This window comes from Delphinapterus leucas, chromosome 7 (assembly GCF_059928025.1).
Source record: "Delphinapterus leucas isolate spDelLeu-1000000601 "Yukka" chromosome 7, BTC_Dleu_Yukka2, whole genome shotgun sequence".
Lineage (NCBI taxonomy): Eukaryota > Metazoa > Chordata > Mammalia > Artiodactyla > Monodontidae > Delphinapterus > Delphinapterus leucas.
This window is the reverse complement of record NC_143135.1, coordinates 78,998,657-79,018,159: the sequence shown is the minus strand read 5'-3', so window position 1 is coordinate 79,018,159 and position 19,503 is coordinate 78,998,657. Positions and strand designations below refer to the sequence as shown.

The 19,503-nt window shown below is 40.0% G+C and overlaps 1 protein-coding gene across 5 annotated transcripts; it reads left to right on the top strand.

Moving 5' to 3' along the window:
- The first annotated feature begins 5,702 nt into the window (after window positions 1–5,702).
- On the top strand, window positions 5,703–17,522 carry MMP8 (matrix metallopeptidase 8). Of its 5 annotated transcripts, none has more exons than XM_022560550.3 (11): window positions 5,780–5,891; window positions 7,156–7,224; window positions 7,566–7,810; window positions 8,499–8,647; window positions 8,735–8,860; window positions 11,563–11,724; window positions 13,218–13,335; window positions 14,098–14,231; window positions 14,801–14,954; window positions 15,642–15,745; window positions 15,913–17,522. In XM_022560550.3, exons 3-11 carry the CDS (start codon window positions 7,659–7,661, stop codon window positions 16,014–16,016), a joined length of 1,203 nt encoding a protein of 400 aa, XP_022416258.1. In that variant the 5' UTR covers window positions 5,780–5,891; window positions 7,156–7,224; window positions 7,566–7,658; the 3' UTR covers window positions 16,017–17,522. The 5 variants fall into 5 exon arrangements, with proteins under 5 accessions (XP_022416256.1, XP_022416258.1, XP_089771601.1 ...); XM_089915475.1 differs by having other exon boundaries at window positions 7,457–7,810; XM_022560549.2 differs by having other exon boundaries at window positions 5,789–5,891; window positions 7,038–7,224.
- Window positions 17,523–19,503: the final 1,981 nt, after the last annotated feature.

Genomic DNA, 19,503 nt, shown 5'->3' with positions numbered 1-19,503 from the left:
GCCAGTTGAATTTATTACCACAGCTTTTGTAAGTCACCTCCAATTCCTTCAGGCTCAAGCCCTGACCTGGCTCCCACCTGCCATCCTCAAGACAACAGCTCTTATGTTATCCAGACAATAGATATTATCCAGTGTAGATTCCCCAGTGTATGTCTGTGATGTGAATGGTTGCCCCGGAGATGAGGGGTGTGGTGACCCAGGTTCCCGCCTGTCTTCCTCAACCTCATTTTTTCACCACCCATCCTTGAACAAAGAGAGATATCTCTCCTCTTCTTGTAGGAAGACCCATGGCCATCCCCCGGGCCAGGTCCTTTCACTACAACTTTTATCCCATCCTTCAATTGTTCTCCTCCCCACCCTAGTCTGTCCTAGGCACTGTGACCATGTTAGCTTTATTAACACATCTCAGATCACCACTAGGCCCAGAAACCAACAATGACTGCTTTTTATTGACCTTTTTGATGTTCAGTCCCTGCCCTTCCACCATCTGGTTCCAGCCTACCTTTCCAACGTGTTTCCCTTTATAAATTATATCCTTACAACCCCAGTACCTTGTTAGTCTCCACATATAAACCAAGGTTTCTGTGATATTGTGATTTATAAGAAATATATATTTGGTCATTCAGAACCACAGTTTCTGAGTCACAGCTCACAAAACCCATGGGATTTCCTAAGTGTTGAGAATGATAAAGGTGTCTTTTGTTAATGAGGTGACTTTTGGAAAATGCCTAAGAATGGAGGCTGGTCACTAAAAGATACAACCATATGATTAAATGTTGGAACTCTCAGCACGACCCACTGACCTCTGGGGAGAGGGGCAGGGGAGGAGGGTTGGAGGCTGAGTCAGCTGCCAATGGCCAATGATTTAATCAATCATGCCTATGCAATGAAGCCTCCATAAAAACCCAAAAGGACAGAGTTTGGCAAGCTTCCAGGTTGGTGGCCATGTGGAAATGAGTGCCCCTCCCCACACACCTTGCCCTATGCATCTCTTCCATTGGGCTAATTGTGAGTTATATCCTTTTATAATAAATGAGTGGTTTACTAACTAAAATGTTTTGCTGAGTTCAGTGAGCTGTTCTAGAAAATTAATCAAACCCAAGGAGAAGGCCGTGGGAACTCCTGATTTATCGCCAGTTGGTCAGAAGTACAGGTGATAACTTGAGCTTCTGACTGGCATCTGAAGCGGTGGGGTCGGCGAGAGTCCTGTAGAACTGAACCCATAACCTGTGGAATCAGATATTCTCTCCAGGTAGTGTCAGGACTGAGTTGAATTCTCAGAAACCCTGCTGGTGTCCAAGAATACTTTGTCGGATTTGTGGTGACCCCATCCCCACTCCGAACACACATACACACACATTGAAATTGCGTCTCAGAATACCAAGTCTCTCATATCTCTGCCTTTGCTCTTTGTTTCTTCTAATTTCACCCTCATTACCTGAATATCAATGCCAAAATTCAGTCCATTGCTTGAAATTTATCTCAAGGCCACTCCCTCCATGAAGTCTCTGCTGATCTCTTCAATGAGTGTGATTGTTCCTTCTCTTGAACCCTTAAGGTGTGGATGTTCACGTTCTTGTGTATGCTCTCTATACTCTCTTACAAAGGGGTTCTTAACTCATTCTCAGAATCACTTGGGATGCTCCCTAAAATTATGTATGCCTGTGCCCTACCCCAGAGATTCGGACTTGGGGGCTGGAGTGGAGCCCACTTATCTGTATTTTTTTTATATTTATTTATTTATTTGGCTAAGCCCAGTCTTAGTTGCAGCACACAGGTTCTTCCTTGTCGCATGCAGGATATTTAGTTGCAAGCATGCATGTGGGATCAAGTTCCCAAACCAGGGATTGAACCAAGGACCCCTGCACTGGGAGCTCGGAGCCTTAGCCACTGGACCACCAGGGAAGTCCCACACTTATCTGTATTTTTAATACTGACTCTGATGTAGAGCCAAGACTGAGAACTATTGCCTTATTTTGAATTTTTCCTCACTGAGAGAACAAAGGAGAGATGACCAGGAAAGATAAATGGAAAGGTATGTTGGAATCAGATCTCTAGACGTCACTTTCCTTATGTTTAAAATGGGGATAATAACCCCTTCTTCCTTGCATTATTATGAACCTAAAGGGAGATAATATATAGCCAACATCTCAGGCTGAGTCCTAAGAGTGAAGACACCACACACATTCCCTCACTTGACAGTAAAGACTGCCAGCTTAGTGCAGTGTTTAGTACGTGATGGCTTGTGTGATTTTTAACTTAACCATTTATACTCTGTGTGAAGGGTGTGTAACTTACACACATATGTTCCCTGGCTGCTCTGAGCGCTGGATGCTGAAGGAAGCTGTATGGAAGTTACTTCATCACTCAGTGGCTTAACCTTGAAGCACTTCTCTTTCTGGAAAAGAGGAGCTTTTCAACATTGCTAACTCCACTTATAGCATGAGAACGATCATGGCCATAACTTCATCACACTCACAATACAGGGAAGAGGGCACAGGAGGGTTTACACGGAGCTCCCACATACACTCTCTCATCCAATCCTCCTGAGGCCATACGAGGGAGATGTTAATGTCCCAGTTTTATAGATGTGGAAGTTGAGGCTCAGAAGAACTTAGATGATTTGCTAAAAGTTACATAAGTAGGAAGTGGCAGAACTACAATTCGAACCCAGTTAGTGTAATTTCACATCTGATGCTCTTTACCTTCACCACAACTGACCCCAACAATTATCTGTTCATTTGATCGGGGGTAGAGACGTCCATTCTGATCATCACAGTTCAAAACCGCTTGATGCAGAAGACATTTTGCCTGTGAATGAATCAAAGGTCCACCTGCGTCACTGGGTAAACTTCTGTACTTAGTGTGTGCTGTTTCCTCTACCGCTCACATTCCCCATTGGCAAACTCCCACTCAGCTTTCAAGATTCAGCACACAGGAGCACCTCCAGGTAGCTTTCCCTGCTGCCTATGCCCACTCCAGCTAGCTAGACACATTCTTCTCCTTTTTTCTTTCTTTTAAACTAAAGAGAAAACAAACTATATCTATGCAATCAGTTCCTTCTTGTTGGGCTGAAAAAGCAAAACTAAGCTGTAAAATTACAAGTTGCTACCTCTGCTATGGAACAGCACATCGGGTGATCAGACAAGGTTGTTATCTACAGGGGGTGGCATTATGGAGACAGAATGGTCCTCCATTGTCATTCATTGTCTCTGTCCAAAACTAAATTTCCACTGTCTTTTTTACTTGCTCTGAAATTCATATTATGGGGATCAAAGACTTCATTAAAAAAAAAAGTTAGCTCGTTTGTCTTTTTTTTTTTCTAGTAAGAAATTGGCTTAAATGGCCCCTAAGTGCACACTAAAATGGAAATGACTGATAGCTGGTCTTTTCCCAGAAGCAGGTTTTCAGAGGAGAGAGAGCCTGAGAGAACTCTGGGTTCCAGGCACCAGAAGAAGGGAGGTGCAGACACTGTGGAGGTGAGGGGAGGTCAGGTGTAGAGAAAGAATTCAGAAAGCGGAAGGCAGAGGCTCTGAAAACAGGTGTGGCTTTCTCCACCAGGTGTGTTCTGGTTTTTAACACAACATTTACACAAACACTAGAAAACTGAGTTTACCAAAGTTTGGGATTCTTGTCTAAATTGTGTCCCATTATGTTCAGGAGAAAGTACATTTATAAACCTTATAAACAAGGTAGTGAATCAAAATAACTCAACATAGGGTAGACAAATATTAAGGCATTCTCATTTAGGAAGAAAAGGTTTTTTCACTAAAGATCTAATGCAGAGGAAGCCACATCATGACTAAGTTGTGTACCCAGGGAAGGTTAACATGATCATGACCTTGGAACTGCTTGAACAAATTGGAAAAAACTAGCACATGAGGACAAGGAATAGATCCCCAAATCTCTGCACATCCACATTCTACTTTTTCTTTGAGGACAAGTTCACATGCTACATCCTTCATGAAGCATTCCCTGATTCTACCTAACCCAATCATTGTACTTTCCTCCAGACTCCCACAGTATTTCATCTGAACCACTATTAACTTATCTCCAATAATCTAGTACCCATCACAGCACCTGGCATACAATAGATGTCAGGAAATATTTCTTGAGTGAATGTAAGAATCTACATCATAAACATTCGTCTGCTATCCGGATAGGTTCTAACCCAAGACATATTTCTTTGGATTGTCTAAAAGGCTCCTAGGAGACTCCAGGAGGGAAATGAACCACCTACCATAGCATCTCAAATAATATATTAACACATGTTATACATCATACCTGTTGACATATACATTTATGCACAGGAATACCTGCCCTTACAGAATACAGTTGGCCCTTGAACAACATAGGTTTGAACTTCATGGGTCTACTTATACCTGGATTTTTTTCAATAGTAAATACTACAGTACTACATGATCAGCACTGTTGAATCTGCTGATGTGGAATCATGGATACAGAGGAACTGTATCCATGATGTATACAGAGGGCTGACTATAAACTATATGCAAATTTTCAGTTGCACAGAGGGTCAGCACCCCTAATCCTCCCCCTTGTTAAGGGTCAACTGTATATATAAATATATGTAAATGAATGTATACAAAGACTGTGTATGGTAACAATCTACATGCACATAGAGTCAGAATAAGTGAGACCAGGTGACACAATTTGAAAGCAGGCCCAAGGGCCTCTGATCAATACAGCCGCTACATAGCCACGTTGCCTGAAAGTCCTCTCAGGGTCTTTTCCCTTGGGAGTGTACAAGGCATCTCATGCTCACTCCCCCTGTCTTCTCCATGAACACAAGCCAAGGCCTCCCAGTTGTTACAGCCCTGGAGCTACTGCTTCACCGTGGGCCAGCCGGGTGCTGGAGTGGAAGACTAGAAAACAGGGCCTGATGTGGTAGCTGCCAGCTCAGCCTCTAAACATACCCCCTACCATTGAATCCTGGCTCCTCCATAAGGTTGGCATGTGATTTATATAAGCCATCTCACTTCTCTGGATTTTCTTTATATCTGCAAAATGCAGATAATAATAGCATCTACCTCCCAAGGTCTTGTGAGGATGGACTGAGGTCGTATACATACAGCATGTAAGTCTGGGACATAATAAATATTTAGCAAATGATCATTATATCATTACCATCAGTATTGGTTTCTTTGTCTTTCCCATGCAAAATCCAGCTTGCAGGAAACACATTGACGCTAAAACCACATCCTCCAGAAACTGCTTTAGGACCCCCATATACATCCAGCTTTGTCACGACGCACACAAGCACACATGTTCCTCACCTACAACAAGGGTGGGTAAGTGCAGAGCTTCTCTAGTTAGGCTCCTTAGCCCCAAGATACCTACCACTAATCAAACAATATTCTACTGCATAAATTAATACAGCCTCAGCATCTGACATGCCCAGAAAATGTAACTGCTGTTCATTAACTTCAGAATTAGTCTCTTATTCCTTTTCCTTGACCAGACAATTTTGCAAAAGTAAATATCTAAAAACCCCCAAAACAGAGCAGCAAATTGTACTTTTTTTTCCATTGAAAGACTCCCCTATTTGGGGGTACTAGATCACATTATAACATTGCAAAACTGTCAGAGCGTAATTAACCCGTGTTGCTTCACATTCCTGATGTGGCAATATGTTTAAGACAGGGCTTTATAAAGGACCAATTGAAAGCAGTGAGTGACATGGGATGCTCTGAACTTCAGGGTACCCATCAGGAGAAGGGGCAGAAGGAAGGCCAGGAGAGGTAGTTTTTGAAGACGAGGCCATGTTCAGTCTGAAGATGCTTCCACTTCTGCTGTTACTCCACGTGCAGCTTTCCAAGGCCTTTCTAGTACATTCTGAATTCCTAGAAGAGAAAACTACAAAAATTGTTCAGGTAACTCAACTATCAATTAGGTGGGCAGTTGATTTGCTGGTGATGAGGAAATTGTTTGGGTTCTCTTCTCTTTTTAGTTAAAGCAGCCTGAAAGAATTATGTGAAAGATTTGTTTGAGGTTAAACGTCTGGTTTCAATGATTTGGAGTGTTCCAAGCTGGGCCCTCTGAAAGCCAGGCATGCAAACAAGCTGGGCTCTTCAAACCCTCAGAAAATACTGCTGCCAAGCTGCTGCAGCTGGAGAAAACTTTTAGAAGGAATGGTTTTAATTATAAAATGATTTTCTTTCTCACTTACCTAAGATTTTCCCTTCTGGTGTATCTGCAACACAGTTACTACATGACTGGTGCTTTCTACATGGACTTGTTTTGCAGCCAAAAATCTCAGGTGTACATAGAGCGCGAGGACGGGAAACTCTAAGGAACTAGAAATCAGTTCATAGTGTAATCATATTTCCTAAAACCAGGTTATGGGGCTGTTTGTAAACTCTTGAAAGCACTGTAAAAGCAAAACTGATAACTTCTCTCCATTGTTTCACAGTATGAAAGGCCAAATTTTTAAAGAAACACAAGGGAATGCTGTCAGAAATTTGTCATGCACAATTTTCTTAGCATTACAGTTTTAGAAAAGCATTTCTTCTTGTTGATATTTTTCTTTCACTTAAAAAAATATATTTCTTACAATGATAACAGTAACCCATGGGCTAATAGAAGTGATTAAGTACTTACTCTGTACAAAGCGCCCTGCTCAGCGTTTCACAAACATTGTCTCATACCATCCTACAACAATCCTATGAGGGCAGCGGATTATTATTTCCACTTTAGAGACAAATGTGAATCTGAAGTCATCTAAGTGATGTGTCCAAGGACACAAAATTAATCTGTGGCAGAGCTAAGATTTGAACCCAAATCTATCTGATCTCAAAGCCTGTGTGAGCACAAAATTGCTCTGTCCTGTGTCACTTGCAAAGTGCCACTTAAGGATGCTTAAGGTGAGAGAAAGAAGTTTCATGATTAGCTTGTTAACACCCCTCAGAACCTTCTTAATGAGTTTTGGCCCCTCCCAAAGAGTTACTGTGGTGGATAAAATGCTAATGACAGTGATGCTGCTGTTGCCCCAAAACATGTTTGGAATTCTTCTTTTGAAGATGTTAATTCTCATTTGAGAAGCAACATGGTGAATTGGGACCTGATTATCTTCTTGGCAAGTTCCTTATTTCTCTGCATCTTCATGTCTTAATATGTATGATTAAACCTTCTCTACAGTAGTGAAAAGAGGATTAAAAAATAGAATCTGCATTGCTGCAACTAATGCTTCAAGGAGTTTGATTAGTGGTAGGTATCTTGGGGCTGTTTTGTTTTTTTTTTTTTATTAAAAATAAAAAGGCAGTCTCCTGACTGTGTACTAGCATTTTGCTTGAGGATGTGGAACTCATCCCTTATGAAATACCTATTTTTATGCATAAATATTAACTGTAGCACTGAATGGATGGACTGTTCTTTCCAGTAGGCAATGTTCTCTCCAAGTCAACCAGAAAATTTGTGCTTTTATCTTTGTGACTATCAGGTTATTAGTTTTGGTTTGACCTCTGCAATAACTTAAAAAGGAATGCAAAATGCACAGAGAACTGAAGGAAATTTCACAGCAAATCTGTTACATGTTTGACTTTCTCCAGAATTACCTAGAAAAGTTCTACCAATTACCAAGGTACAAATATCAGTCTGAAAGGAAGAACAGCGCTAGTGTGATTGTTGAGAAGCTTAAAGAAATGCAGCAATTCTTTGGGCTGAACATAACAGGGAAGCCAAATGAGGAAACCTTGGAGATCATGAGAAAGCCTCGCTGTGGAGTGCCCGATACTGGCAATTTTATGATAACTCCAGGAAACCCCAAGTGGAAACAAACTAATCTGACCTACAGGTAATATTTCTAGAGTTTGAGAATTCACTCATTCAGCCCATGTTCACTGAACACTTATGATGTGTCAGGCACTGTTCTAGGATTCGGAATACACTAGAGACAAACAAATGAATAAATATCCCTGCTCTTGTAGAGTTTAGATTCTAGTGACTGAGTATGAGAATGAAAGGGTAAAGATCCCATGGGTTCTTTTCAATCCAAAGCCTGCCATTTTTGTCTTCTTTCTCTATCAATCTAAAGAGGACTATGGCAATGTTAGGCTGTCTCTCTAAGAATTCACTTTAGGACCCAAAAAAGGCTTAATCATTGCTGGAGAGAATCTAGCCCCACCATTCATGCATCTTGATGATAATAACAATAATAATGATACCCAATGCTTGTTGAATACTACTATTTGCCAAGTAGTGAACTAAATGCTTTACATACATTTAATCCCACAACAACCTTATGAGAGGGGTACTATTTTATTATCCTCATTTTATGAATAAGGAAACTGAGTTTAAAGACATGTAGTAACTGGTCCAGAACCTACGTCTGTCTTCAACCCTAAGTCCTGCACCCCTCCTTGCACCCTCTTCAGTGGTAGCACATCACATATGCACAAACTCCAAACTAGAGCAATTCAATCTACTGATGGACTACTGTTCTAAACAATAATGAACCCTTCACACACCTTCTCATTTTGAAGGATTATTAACTATACCCCAGACTTGTCAGAGGCTGAAGTGGAAACAGCTCTTGAGAAAGCCTTTAAACTCTGGAGTCGCGTGTCACCCCTGAACTTCACCAAGACCTCACAGGAAGAAGCAGATATCAAGATTGCCTTTTTCCAAGGAGGTAGGCTCAAAGCAGTCATGCTCGATTTTGCTTTCCCTGGCTAAACTGAGACTTGGCAAATACCTAATACAAATCGTTTTATTTCAGATCATGGGGACAATTCTCCATTTGATGGACCCAATGGAATCCTTGCTCATGCCTTTCAGCCAGGCCCAGGTATTGGAGGAGATGTTCATTTTGATGCAGAAGAAACATGGACCAAAACCTCCAGAAGTAAGTTAACCAAGGTTATGTCCACATGCAGCTTCTAAATGAACTTTTGCACATTAGAATTTGCCCTCCTACACACACACACACACACACACACACACACACACACACACAGCCAAGTTATTGTAACATTTCACACTCACACAAACTGATCATTTAAAATTCTTGCTACCTCAAGATACTAAGTTAATTTAGGTTTAGAAAAAATCCTGAAGCTAAATTCTGACCTTGTTTCCTAAGGCAGGAATCAGAAAACAACAGATCATGGCTAAGTCCTTCCTGGTCCTATTTGTATAAATAAAGTTTTATTGGAACAGGGCCACATACTCTTTTGTTTATGTATCATCTATGGCCGCTTTCATACCACAATAACAAAGCTGAGTGGTTGACACGGAGACCATACAGCTCATAAAAATCTAAAATATTTACTATCTGGACTCTTATAGAAAAAGTTTGCTTACCACTGCTTTAGGGTGTATATTTTAATATTGTGAAATTTAATGATGTTTGAAAAAGATTCCTATTTTTGGAAATTCAGAAATAATTGGTTTATTTAGAAAACTGACCTATTTAGGAAAGAGCAGCCATCTAGTTATTCTCGTTCATCTGGTGATTTCATCTTCGTGGAGCTCTTTTTCAATGATACGTTTCCATATAGCAAACTACCCCTTTCAGGAGAAGACTCAGAGTAAGAAGAAGACCACCTGAAGGGAAGAACTGAGAATAATGAGAGGTATATTCAGACCATATGGTACTTTACAAGGCTACAGGGTAACAAGAGGCCAAAGAACACTTTTTAGAAAATAATAGGAAAGGAGCCTTTTACCATTGCTTGGGACCTGTTCCTCCCACCATTTTCTCAACATAAATGTTCTGAGTGTTTATTCTACCTAAGTCCCTGTGCTAGGAGCTGTGAGTACCAAAAGATAATAAACACTCCCCACGACTTTGCATTCCTATTGCCCTCCCCACTAGTTCAGACGGTCATTACCTCTTACCTGAATTAACTGGTCCAGATTCCCACCTGGACTGTTCACCTCCGATCTTGGCTCCCTCTAATTTTCCCCAGCACTGTAAGAAGTTTTGCCCTTGGAAAGCCCATCTTTACATTTGGAAAGCCCAGTGTTTACATTTTCCAGACCAAATATGTCCACATACCTTCACTTGACACTGAAAGCTCTTGGAGATCTTCCAAACTCATCTTTCGTGGCTTGTCTTCATATTTCACACACAGCAGTCACATGGCACATTCACTGTTTCTAGATCACACCATGTGCTTTCCAACTGCCCTACATTTGCTCACATTGCTTCCTCTTCCTGAAACGCCTTTCCCCACACCTTAAGCCCCACCTTTCAAAATCCCTCTTTTCCATGCTACGTCGAATGCCACCCCCATCCTGTCTTTCAGCTGGAAATGAAGCCTTCCTCTCAGAATAAAAACAGCCTTGATTTTTTCTTCTCTAACTGCCCTCCTCATTATTCTGTGCATTCTATTTGTTTGCACACATCTCCCCTTTTCGTCTATGCATCATGACAAATCTCCCAGAGCCCCTTGCCCAGTACTCCAGACACTCAAAGATGTTTTTTAAAGCATTTACGAATGCAAAATGGAAGGATGTGATGATCAAGAAAGAAAGTCTTGGAGCATGGGTAGAATATTACAAGGCTAATTATCATCAGGAAGTTGAACATGGTGATAAGAACACAGGTCTTGCCATCATACCTGGGTTCAACCCCAGCTCTACCACTTATTAGTTGCAAGGCCAATATAACAAGGTATTCAAAAATCTCTGGGCTTCAGTTCCTTTATCGTAAAAGTAATCTAACAATTCTTCATAAAAATGTTGTTAAGATTAAATATTATTACAATTCCTAGCATATAATAAAGTGTTGTACAACTATGATTGTTTTTTAAGTAAACATGTAAGAAAATGCACAGTGTGTTTGTGAAATGGCACATAGACTAGCTGGAGTGAAGGATTCACATCAGAAATCTAGTCCTCAAATGTCTGCTGGAGCCAAATGGAGTAGTCTTGAACTTGGCAAAGGAGCTCGGGCTTTATTTGGCAGGAAGTGCAAGCCTTGAAAGTTTTTAAGCTCCCAGTTATGAAAGGCACTATGCTCATGGAAGTTAAAAGATAAGGGTAGCAAGCAATAAGAAGCAGCGTTTGTCTCTTTCTGGTGGAAAATTCCTGAATCTTCCTGGAGAGCTCAGAATCAAGGAAGAGCTGGTGCTGAGTGGTCAGGGAGCCAAAGTGAGTCAGCTCTGCATCTGAGGCCACTCTTGCTGCCTGGCAGACTGAGACTCTCCTCATGGGGCTGTGGGCCTGGGAGACTGGAGAGGGGTAGGGGTGGGTGCATGGGAGGAGAGGGCTTTTGAGAGTCATGAGACCTGTGATGGCCCTGCCATCATTTGCCTGAGCCCCAGGCCCATGAAATATGGGAATTGGAATAAAAGCAGCAGTCTTTCTTGGTTCTAAGATTTGGTGAGGACCTCATACTCACCTAATCTTAACCTATAGCCCCTACCTTGATTTCTTCCAATCTCCATTTCTTCAGGTACCTGAAGAGAAAAGGAAAAAGGCAGGCATGGGAAAGGCTGTTTCTCCAGGGAGTTTTGGCTCAGAAGCTGCATTCCTTGAGATCCTATTTCCACCACCCTTCAGTCTACTTGGAGCCATTCACCACACATGCTTGCATTTCAGATTACAACTTGTTTCTTGTTGCTGCCCATGAATTTGGCCATTCCTTGGGGCTGGCTCATTCCTCTGACCCTGGTGCCTTGATGTATCCCAACTATGCTTTCAGTGAGCCCAGCACCTACTCGCTCCCTCAAGATGACATCAATGGCATTCAGGCCATCTATGGTAAGGTCATCTGAAGAGCAGCAGTACCTGGTGAGACCTGGCCATGTCAGGGACGTTCATTGCAGTCTTGGCCTTGGTGATCGAAGTTAGAGGGCACCTGGGAGTCCATCGGGAGGAGAATATATGCGTAAAATATGGTGAATGCCTGCCATAGAGTAATGTACAGCACTGAGAAGCACTGAATCAGATGTACATAGATGAGTCTTTAAAACATTGTGCTTCCTGGAAAAGAAAGAGAATGATACATGTTACTCAGTGTATAAATTACATAATACATGAATCTACACAAATTAAATATGTATATAGACAAAGCAAGGCATTTTCAAGAAACATGCTAACAAACATATATATTGAACATATCAAGATTGTTGTCTGTGGGGGAAAGAGGGGAGTGGGGATGGAGTATGGAGAGAAAGAAACATCTTTTAAAGACAGGACTGATACTTTTCAGGGAGGGATATAGAGGCCTTTGCCTCTGTCTAAGTATTGTCTGATAAGACCATTGCATCTCTCTTTCCTCTTGCCCTCCTGCCCCCTAGTGGCTGTAATAACAAGAAACCAGAGAAGAGGTTTGCAGCTCTCTAAAAATAAAAAAATTTTTTAAATGTTTTCTTGATTGGAAGGGAGTGTCGTGGAGTCGAATTGTGTAAAACATTCTCCCTCTCTGGTTGGACAGCAGTACAAAACGAAGCATGCCAGGGCCCCACAACTACGAATTTTATTCATGACAGTAGAATTTTCAGGGATGATGAGACCTAGTCTAACTGCCTCTACTCCCCAATTCCTTTTCCCCTGAAAACACCTCCCTTTCTCACTCGCCCATATTTGAACTGTTAGCAGCCTTTCATTCTACAATGGGAAAATACATTAAAATTTAAATACTTATAGAAAAAAATATTGCTACATTTTGCTTTAGATTTATGCTGTGGGGGCCTCTTTCCAGAAGGTGGATTTTAGTGAGAAAGGAGAAAGTAGATATTGAGTGACTAAAAATGCAGAAAGAGGAGGCAAGAAGGGAAAGAAGCATGGGATTCTAATTTTAAACTGGCAGAGGGGAGGGGGAAGAATTCAAATTTCTTTATTTCACAACTTAGCTTGGAACTCTCCCTAACGCTACCATTACTCTTTTATTTTTGTTTCATTTTTTTTTAATTGGGGAATAGTTGTTTTGCAATGTTGTGTTAGTTTCTACTGTACAGCGAAGTGGAGTTCTCTGTGCTATACCTCAGGTTCTTATGAGTTATCTATTTTATACATATTAGTGTATATATGGCAATCCCAATCTCCCAATTAATCTTACCCCCCTCTTTTATTTTTTAATTTTAAAAAATAAAACTTTTAAGAGGGCCTAATGTGTGATTACTTTAATGTCTTATAGGATAGTCAGCTAGCATTTCTTTTCATATGAAGACCCTTCACCAACCTGAGAAGTAACTGAAATACACCAAAATTCACCCTGGACTCATGCTTATAAAAAGTCTTTTTACTTTCAGGACCTTCGAGCAACCCTGTGCAACCTACTGGACCAACCACACCCACAGCCTGTGACCCCAGACTGACATTTGATGCTATCACTACACTCCGTGGAGAAATACTTTTCTTTAAAGACAAGTATAAGAATGAACTATTCCTTCCTTTGACTTCTTTTACTGGCATAACTTAAAACTGGATTCTAATTAAGTCACATATTACACATTACCCAGCTTTTCCTTTGAATTCTATGCATACGAATCTCGTTGGAATTGATAGTGCTTTCTGGGTAAATCAAAACATCCAGGAAAAGAAAAATAAAAGCTAAAACATCTGTAAGCATTTAGATGTTTGTGATGATGTAAACAGACATGGACTCTAGCTGCTGGGAACTCTATAGCTGGGTTTACCCAACACCAAAATAGCATTCAATTCCACCCAAATTCATTCAAGTGAATGGAAACTGTCACTTAATAAGCTGCAGGGAAAATCATCTGACTGAATTTTTCAATTTTCCATTGGCATTCTATGATTGTGCACTCACAGGCTGAGTGTACTTGTATTGCTTTTGCTAGAATATTCTAAATATTCTCATCATATTGTAGCAACAATAATGAAAGAGACTAACAAAATAAAACTTGTCAATGTGTGAGGAGGAGGGCAATGTAAAATGTAATCAAATAAGGTCACTCCTAGCAGCTCGTCTGAAAACTGTAAAGTACTCACCAGATGGACAGTATCACCGTGAAGTGCTGGCCATATGCTGGTCCCTGTGCTGGAAGCATTGCCTTCACTGTATGTTATATCCTCCCAGCAATCTTATAGGATCAATACCAGCCCAAGACTCACAGAAGCTGCCTGCTTAGACTATTGTGTGTGGTTTTCTCCCTTGTGTTCCATTAGGTACTTCTGGAGAAAGCATCCTCACCTACGAAGAGTCGAACTCAATTTCATTTCTCTCTTCTGGCCATCCCTGGTAAATGGTATACAGGCTGCTTATGAGGATTTTGACAAGGACCTAATTTTCGTATTCAAAGGTAACTGCCTAAGGTTTTCATCTTATTTTAGTTCCTCCTGAAGGGAAGGGCAGGACTTCTTTGTGGACCCTTCCAGGTTCAAGGAGGTGAGTCAAGGAGAGAGTGTTAGGCTAGCTGGGCTTTTGTCACGAGACCTGGGTTGGGTCGCATCTCCACCACTAAATGCTGTATGAACTTGAGCATGTTGTACCTTCTTCAGGCATCAGTTTTCTCATCTACAAAATGAGAACACTTTATTAGACCACCTTTAGCCTTCCTCCACCCTCATCCCAGATATAATTTTCTAAGATTCCCCAAGGCTCTAGTTCTCTGTATAGAAGTTACATGAGATAAGACGTTCAAGTGTGGGGCCCTGAGTGTCAGGCTAAGAAGTCGGCAATGTTTTACAGGTTCCAGGAAATCACTAGAGTTATCATAGCCCAATGGTCTTGACTTTACCACCTCTATCTTTTCAAGACTATTTTTTCCATTTTCATTTCTATGATGAATTTATGCAAAGATTAAGAATTGGTATACATTTTGTAGGAATGGAAAAACTTTATCTAATATATAACCTGAATCATTGGCAGGCAATCAGTACTGGGCTCTAAGTGGCTATGATATTCAGCAAGGTTATCCCAAGAATATAGCAAACTATGGCTTCCCAAGCAGTGTCCAAGAAATAGATGCAGCTGTTTCCTACAGGGGAAAGACATACTTCTTTGTAAACAACCAATTCTGGAGGTAAGATAAACTATTTTTTCCATTAGAAATTGAAATCTGTGTTTCTTTACCCTCTTTACAAACCATCATTGATTAGGCAACTGAAGGTTAAAAATATCTAGGTGGTCTCTGATAGGCATTCTTTTTCACAAGATGATTGATGTCGCTCTGGCTTTTGAAAATTTTACAAAGTTAAGATTCCTGCACAATGGTATTGAGGATTCTATATCCTGAAACAGAGCAAACTTTAATAAAACACTAAAATGGGACGCAAAGAAAGAGTTAGGCTAATTCTCATTTATTCATTAAATTCTAAGAGTTAAATTCTACTACACTCAAGCAAATGTTATACAGAACTTGATTCACAACTTGAAATTATTATTTATATTTATTCAGATAGAGAGAGACTATGAACTAATTAAGTAAAAGCCTTAGAACATATAAGCTCTCCTTTTTTAAAATAACACTGCCCCAACAATCAGAAGCCTGTTTTCGTATTAGTGATACCCATATATTTTATAAATATGTATGTACCCTTAGGTAGAGAAGTTAACCACTGTTAGTTTCCCAGTAAATAGGACATTGTGAAGAACAAATGAGAAAATATGTGTGAAGGCATTATGTAAAGTACATACAATTTAAATAAAACTATTAATCACTGTACACTGTATTGGTCTTAAACGCGGGACAATTATTTTTTCTCATCAGATATGATGACCAAAGTCAATCCATGGAACCAGGTTATCCCAAAAGCATAGCAAGTAGCTTTCAAGGAATAGAAAGTAGAGTTGATGCCGTTTTCCAGAAGAATTGTAAGTAGAAGAAAAAAAAAACTTAATAAATTAAAAAAAAAATTTTTAAGTAGCTCATTTGCATTGCAAAGTTATATTAGGACAGGAGTGGGGTCTTTTTAATTGAAAACATCCAAGATCTGCTACAAGCTAATTCAATACATTATATCTTTTTTTTTTTCTTATAGCCTTCTTCCTTTTCTTCAGTGGACCAAGATATTATGCATTTGATCTTAGTGCTCATAGGATTACTAGAGTTGAAAGAAGCAATAGATGGCTTAACTGTAGATAAAGCCGAAGCAAAATCAAGTGTGTTTGTGTCCATTTTCTGAATATGGAAGGGAGATCTAATCTGCATATCTATTACATTGTGTCCTATTTATACTTTTCTCAACAATAAGTAATATTGTTTGCTCTCACTGTATTCATTGGACTGATCCTCACTGAAAATACGTTTGCAGTATTCCACTGTTTGCAGAGGCTGATTTTGTCCTATATTCCATCTCAGGTTAGTGAATCCATCACAAGGAGAAGGAAATTAAGCCTTCTTTGCCACCTCAATATTCATTGTTTCATCACTTGCTATTTGACTTCTAAAATGCCCATTTATTCTTAAGTCTTTTAAATATGTCTTAAGTGTAACTGCTACATGTAATTTAGCACTGGTTTTGGTTATAGGTAAGGATTATGAACAACATAAATAGTACACATTGCCTTTTGCCAAAAATGTGGTGCTATTTTCCACTCTTGGAAAGAAATGTTGTTGATACTTGTTGTGGATTGAATTGTGTCCCCCCAGAAAAGTATGTTGAAGCCCTGACTCCAGGCACCTACAGGTGTACCTAATTTGGAACTAGCATCTTTGAGGATGTAATTAGTTAACATGAGGTTATACTGGATCAGAGCATGCCTAAAAACTGATGTTCTTAAAAGAGGAGAGACATAGACACACAGTGGAGAAGGCCATGTAAAGATAGAGACAGGATTGGAATGACGCATCTACATGCCACGGATTGCTGGCAACCACCAGAAACTGGAAGAGGCAAGGAAGGATCCTCCCTAGAGCCTTCAGAGAGAAGAACATGGCCCTCCTGACACCTTGATTTTGAATTTGTAACTTCCAAATTGTGATTTTAAAAAGTTCTGTTGTTTTAAGCTACGAAGTTTGTGATACTTTGTTAAGGCAGCTCTAGGAAGCTGATACAGTACACCTGAACTTATGGAAATGAATCGGTACAGAAATACAGACTTGCAACCCCAGTAAAGATTACTGGCATCTTCCCAGGGGAGCAACAAAAAGGAGGGGTACCACTTCCTCTCTCGCCTCCTGGCTTCTAGATTTCAAGAAAATGGGCCAGTTAAATCTGTTGTTCCTTATTCCTGGGATCCTCAGGAGGACACCCTCTACAGATAACCAGGGTTTGCTGCACAAACAAAATAGTGTTGGGCACAAAATTCAATAAGTCTCATTTAATTGAGTTAAACTGAGCTTAGATGCATAAATTTGCTAATGGCTCTTTTCCGTTAAGAACTTTAAGATTTGTGGTATCATAATGACTAGTCTAGACATTAAAATCATTATAATGTCGTATCTGCAGTTGTTAGAATGTAATGCAGTACAGCTTATTACACAATAAAATATGTGAATTGTAAAATATATTTATCACTAGCACATCCTTTTTTCTTTTCCTGTTAAAGTTTTTAACCCCCACAGATGATTGATTTTGTATACTTTGATACTTTTTTCTGGTTCAAAATTTATCTATTAAATGATTTCAAAATAAATATTTTAAATGACCGACTTGTGATCTACTATAATTTCTTAAGATACTACCACATAGTTCATCTAAAGTATAAAAAGGAAATTTCAATATATTTGCAACCATTTTCCTTTATCAGAAATATTACAACATTGATATTAAACTTTTAGATATTACTTCACAGGTTTATGAAATATTTTACCAATATTCTATGTCCTCAAAGATTCCCTCAATTATGTCAACACATTATTCTCAACTTATTTTACAAGATAAGAAAATAGAAACTAGCATATACTATAATTTCATTTATTCATTTATTCAAAAATAATTAATCACCTACCTGTTCCAGATGCTGTGCTAGGGAAAGTGAGAGAGGCGTATAAGCAATTCATTGTATCAATGTCAAAGGGCAAAAGGACCTGTAAGACCTGGATATTTCCTTAAGAGTCAATTCCAGACTATGGCATTTTCTAAAACTTCTTATGAAATCAGTTTTTAGAAGCACGAAGATGGGAGATTCATCTCAGAACAGCTGCTAGTTGCGCCAGTTAGTTATGATAGATTTTTGGCCCAAGCTTCATCCGTACATTTTCAAGATAAGAACTGAGTTCATGTTATTTCTTTAACCATATTTCACAGTCATAGGAAGTGAACAGCAATACAAAGTATAGTAAATAATTTTTAAAATTAGCCCTTTTTTTGGTTTTCTTCTTGACAACATGTGGTATTTTTTGGATGTTACATTGAAGTTTTATGTGAGGACAAGAGATTTAAGAATCTAAGCTTAAAACTTTAAGAATGATATTACTTTTATCTTAGGTTGAGTCTCCTAAAATGCAAAGACTAAGACAAGACTTCGGTGCAGTTACTTTATTCAGGACATGGTCCCAGGAAGCAAGAGTGAGGTAGCAAGCAGAGTGAAGCAGAAAGAGGGAAAGTCAATACAAGTATGTGTTACTGAGGTTTCTACTATGGGCATCTGGGGCTCAATTCCATCAGGACCTCCTGAGAAGCTTACAGAACACCTTTCAATTGTTCAAATCTCCAGTGGATCGGAGGCTGGATCTGATCCAGCCTCCAATCCCTCCTTCAATTCCCTCCTTCAACATTAATCCTCCCCCACTGGGTAGCTCTAAGGAATTGGCCTGTAGGCTCCATGGCAGCTCAACGCCCTGGGTAGAAAGCCGAAAGACACCCAATCTGTGGTTAAGGTTGGACTTTGTCAGAGTAAGGTGAGTTACACAAGCCTGTCCACCACCATACAACTAAAATCAGAGGTATACAGAGGGGATTGTGACACGGGGCACCAGAGGCACCTCCTATAACTTTGTTGTTGGGATATTAAAATTATGGGAAATTGGAGGTGACATCTTTGGAGAAACTTACTCACCCAAGAAAAAAGATTTACAGATACCAACACTATAGAAATCTCAATGGGACAGAGACTGCTAGTTACCTATGTTAACATGATTCCCCCCTTCCTTTGCTGCAGTAAGAACCCAATTTCATTTGAGGTAGCAATGCATCCAGCTAAGAGACTACTTTTTGTAGCCTTGCTTACAGCTAGATGTGGCCATGTGTTTAATTTCTTGCCAAAAAGTGTAAGCAGAATACTCTATGGGCTTCTGGAAAGAGACTGGGTACTTACTTTCTCTACGTTCCTCCTTCCTGCTGCCTATAATGCAGATACAATTGCAGAAGCCACCTGGACCATAAGGCACTGGCACTGAGAGAGTGGTGTAGCAAGGTGTCTGTTGCCTACATCCCTGATGATGTGGTGTTGTCATACAAGCCATGGACTGCCACATCTGGCCTTCTCTTACGTGAGGAAGAAATCAATGTTTAGTAATCATCTATTATTTGGGGTTTTTCTCTTACATTTTGACCAAATCTCATTCCAGCTAATACATCACATGAAGTGTCTGAAACCCGCCCCACCTCCCTGCAGTAAAGGCCATTAACTGGCAAGCCCTGTCAGTGCACACATAGTTTCCAGTCAGCTTTCCTGTCTCTCAATCT

Excerpts from the sequence above, each read along its gene's own strand:
- MMP8 (XM_022560548.3), top strand. The coding sequence starts at position 5,781 with ATGTTCAGTCTGAAGATGCTTCCACTTCTGCTGTTACTCCACGTGCAG. Across the intron at positions 8,648-8,734 it reads GATTGCCTTTTTCCAAGGAG|ATCATGGGGACAATTCTCCA; the intron begins GTAGGCTCAAAG and ends GTTTTATTTCAG. Across the intron at positions 15,746-15,912 it reads TGCCGTTTTCCAGAAGAATT|CCTTCTTCCTTTTCTTCAGT; the intron begins GTAAGTAGAAGA and ends TTTTTCTTATAG.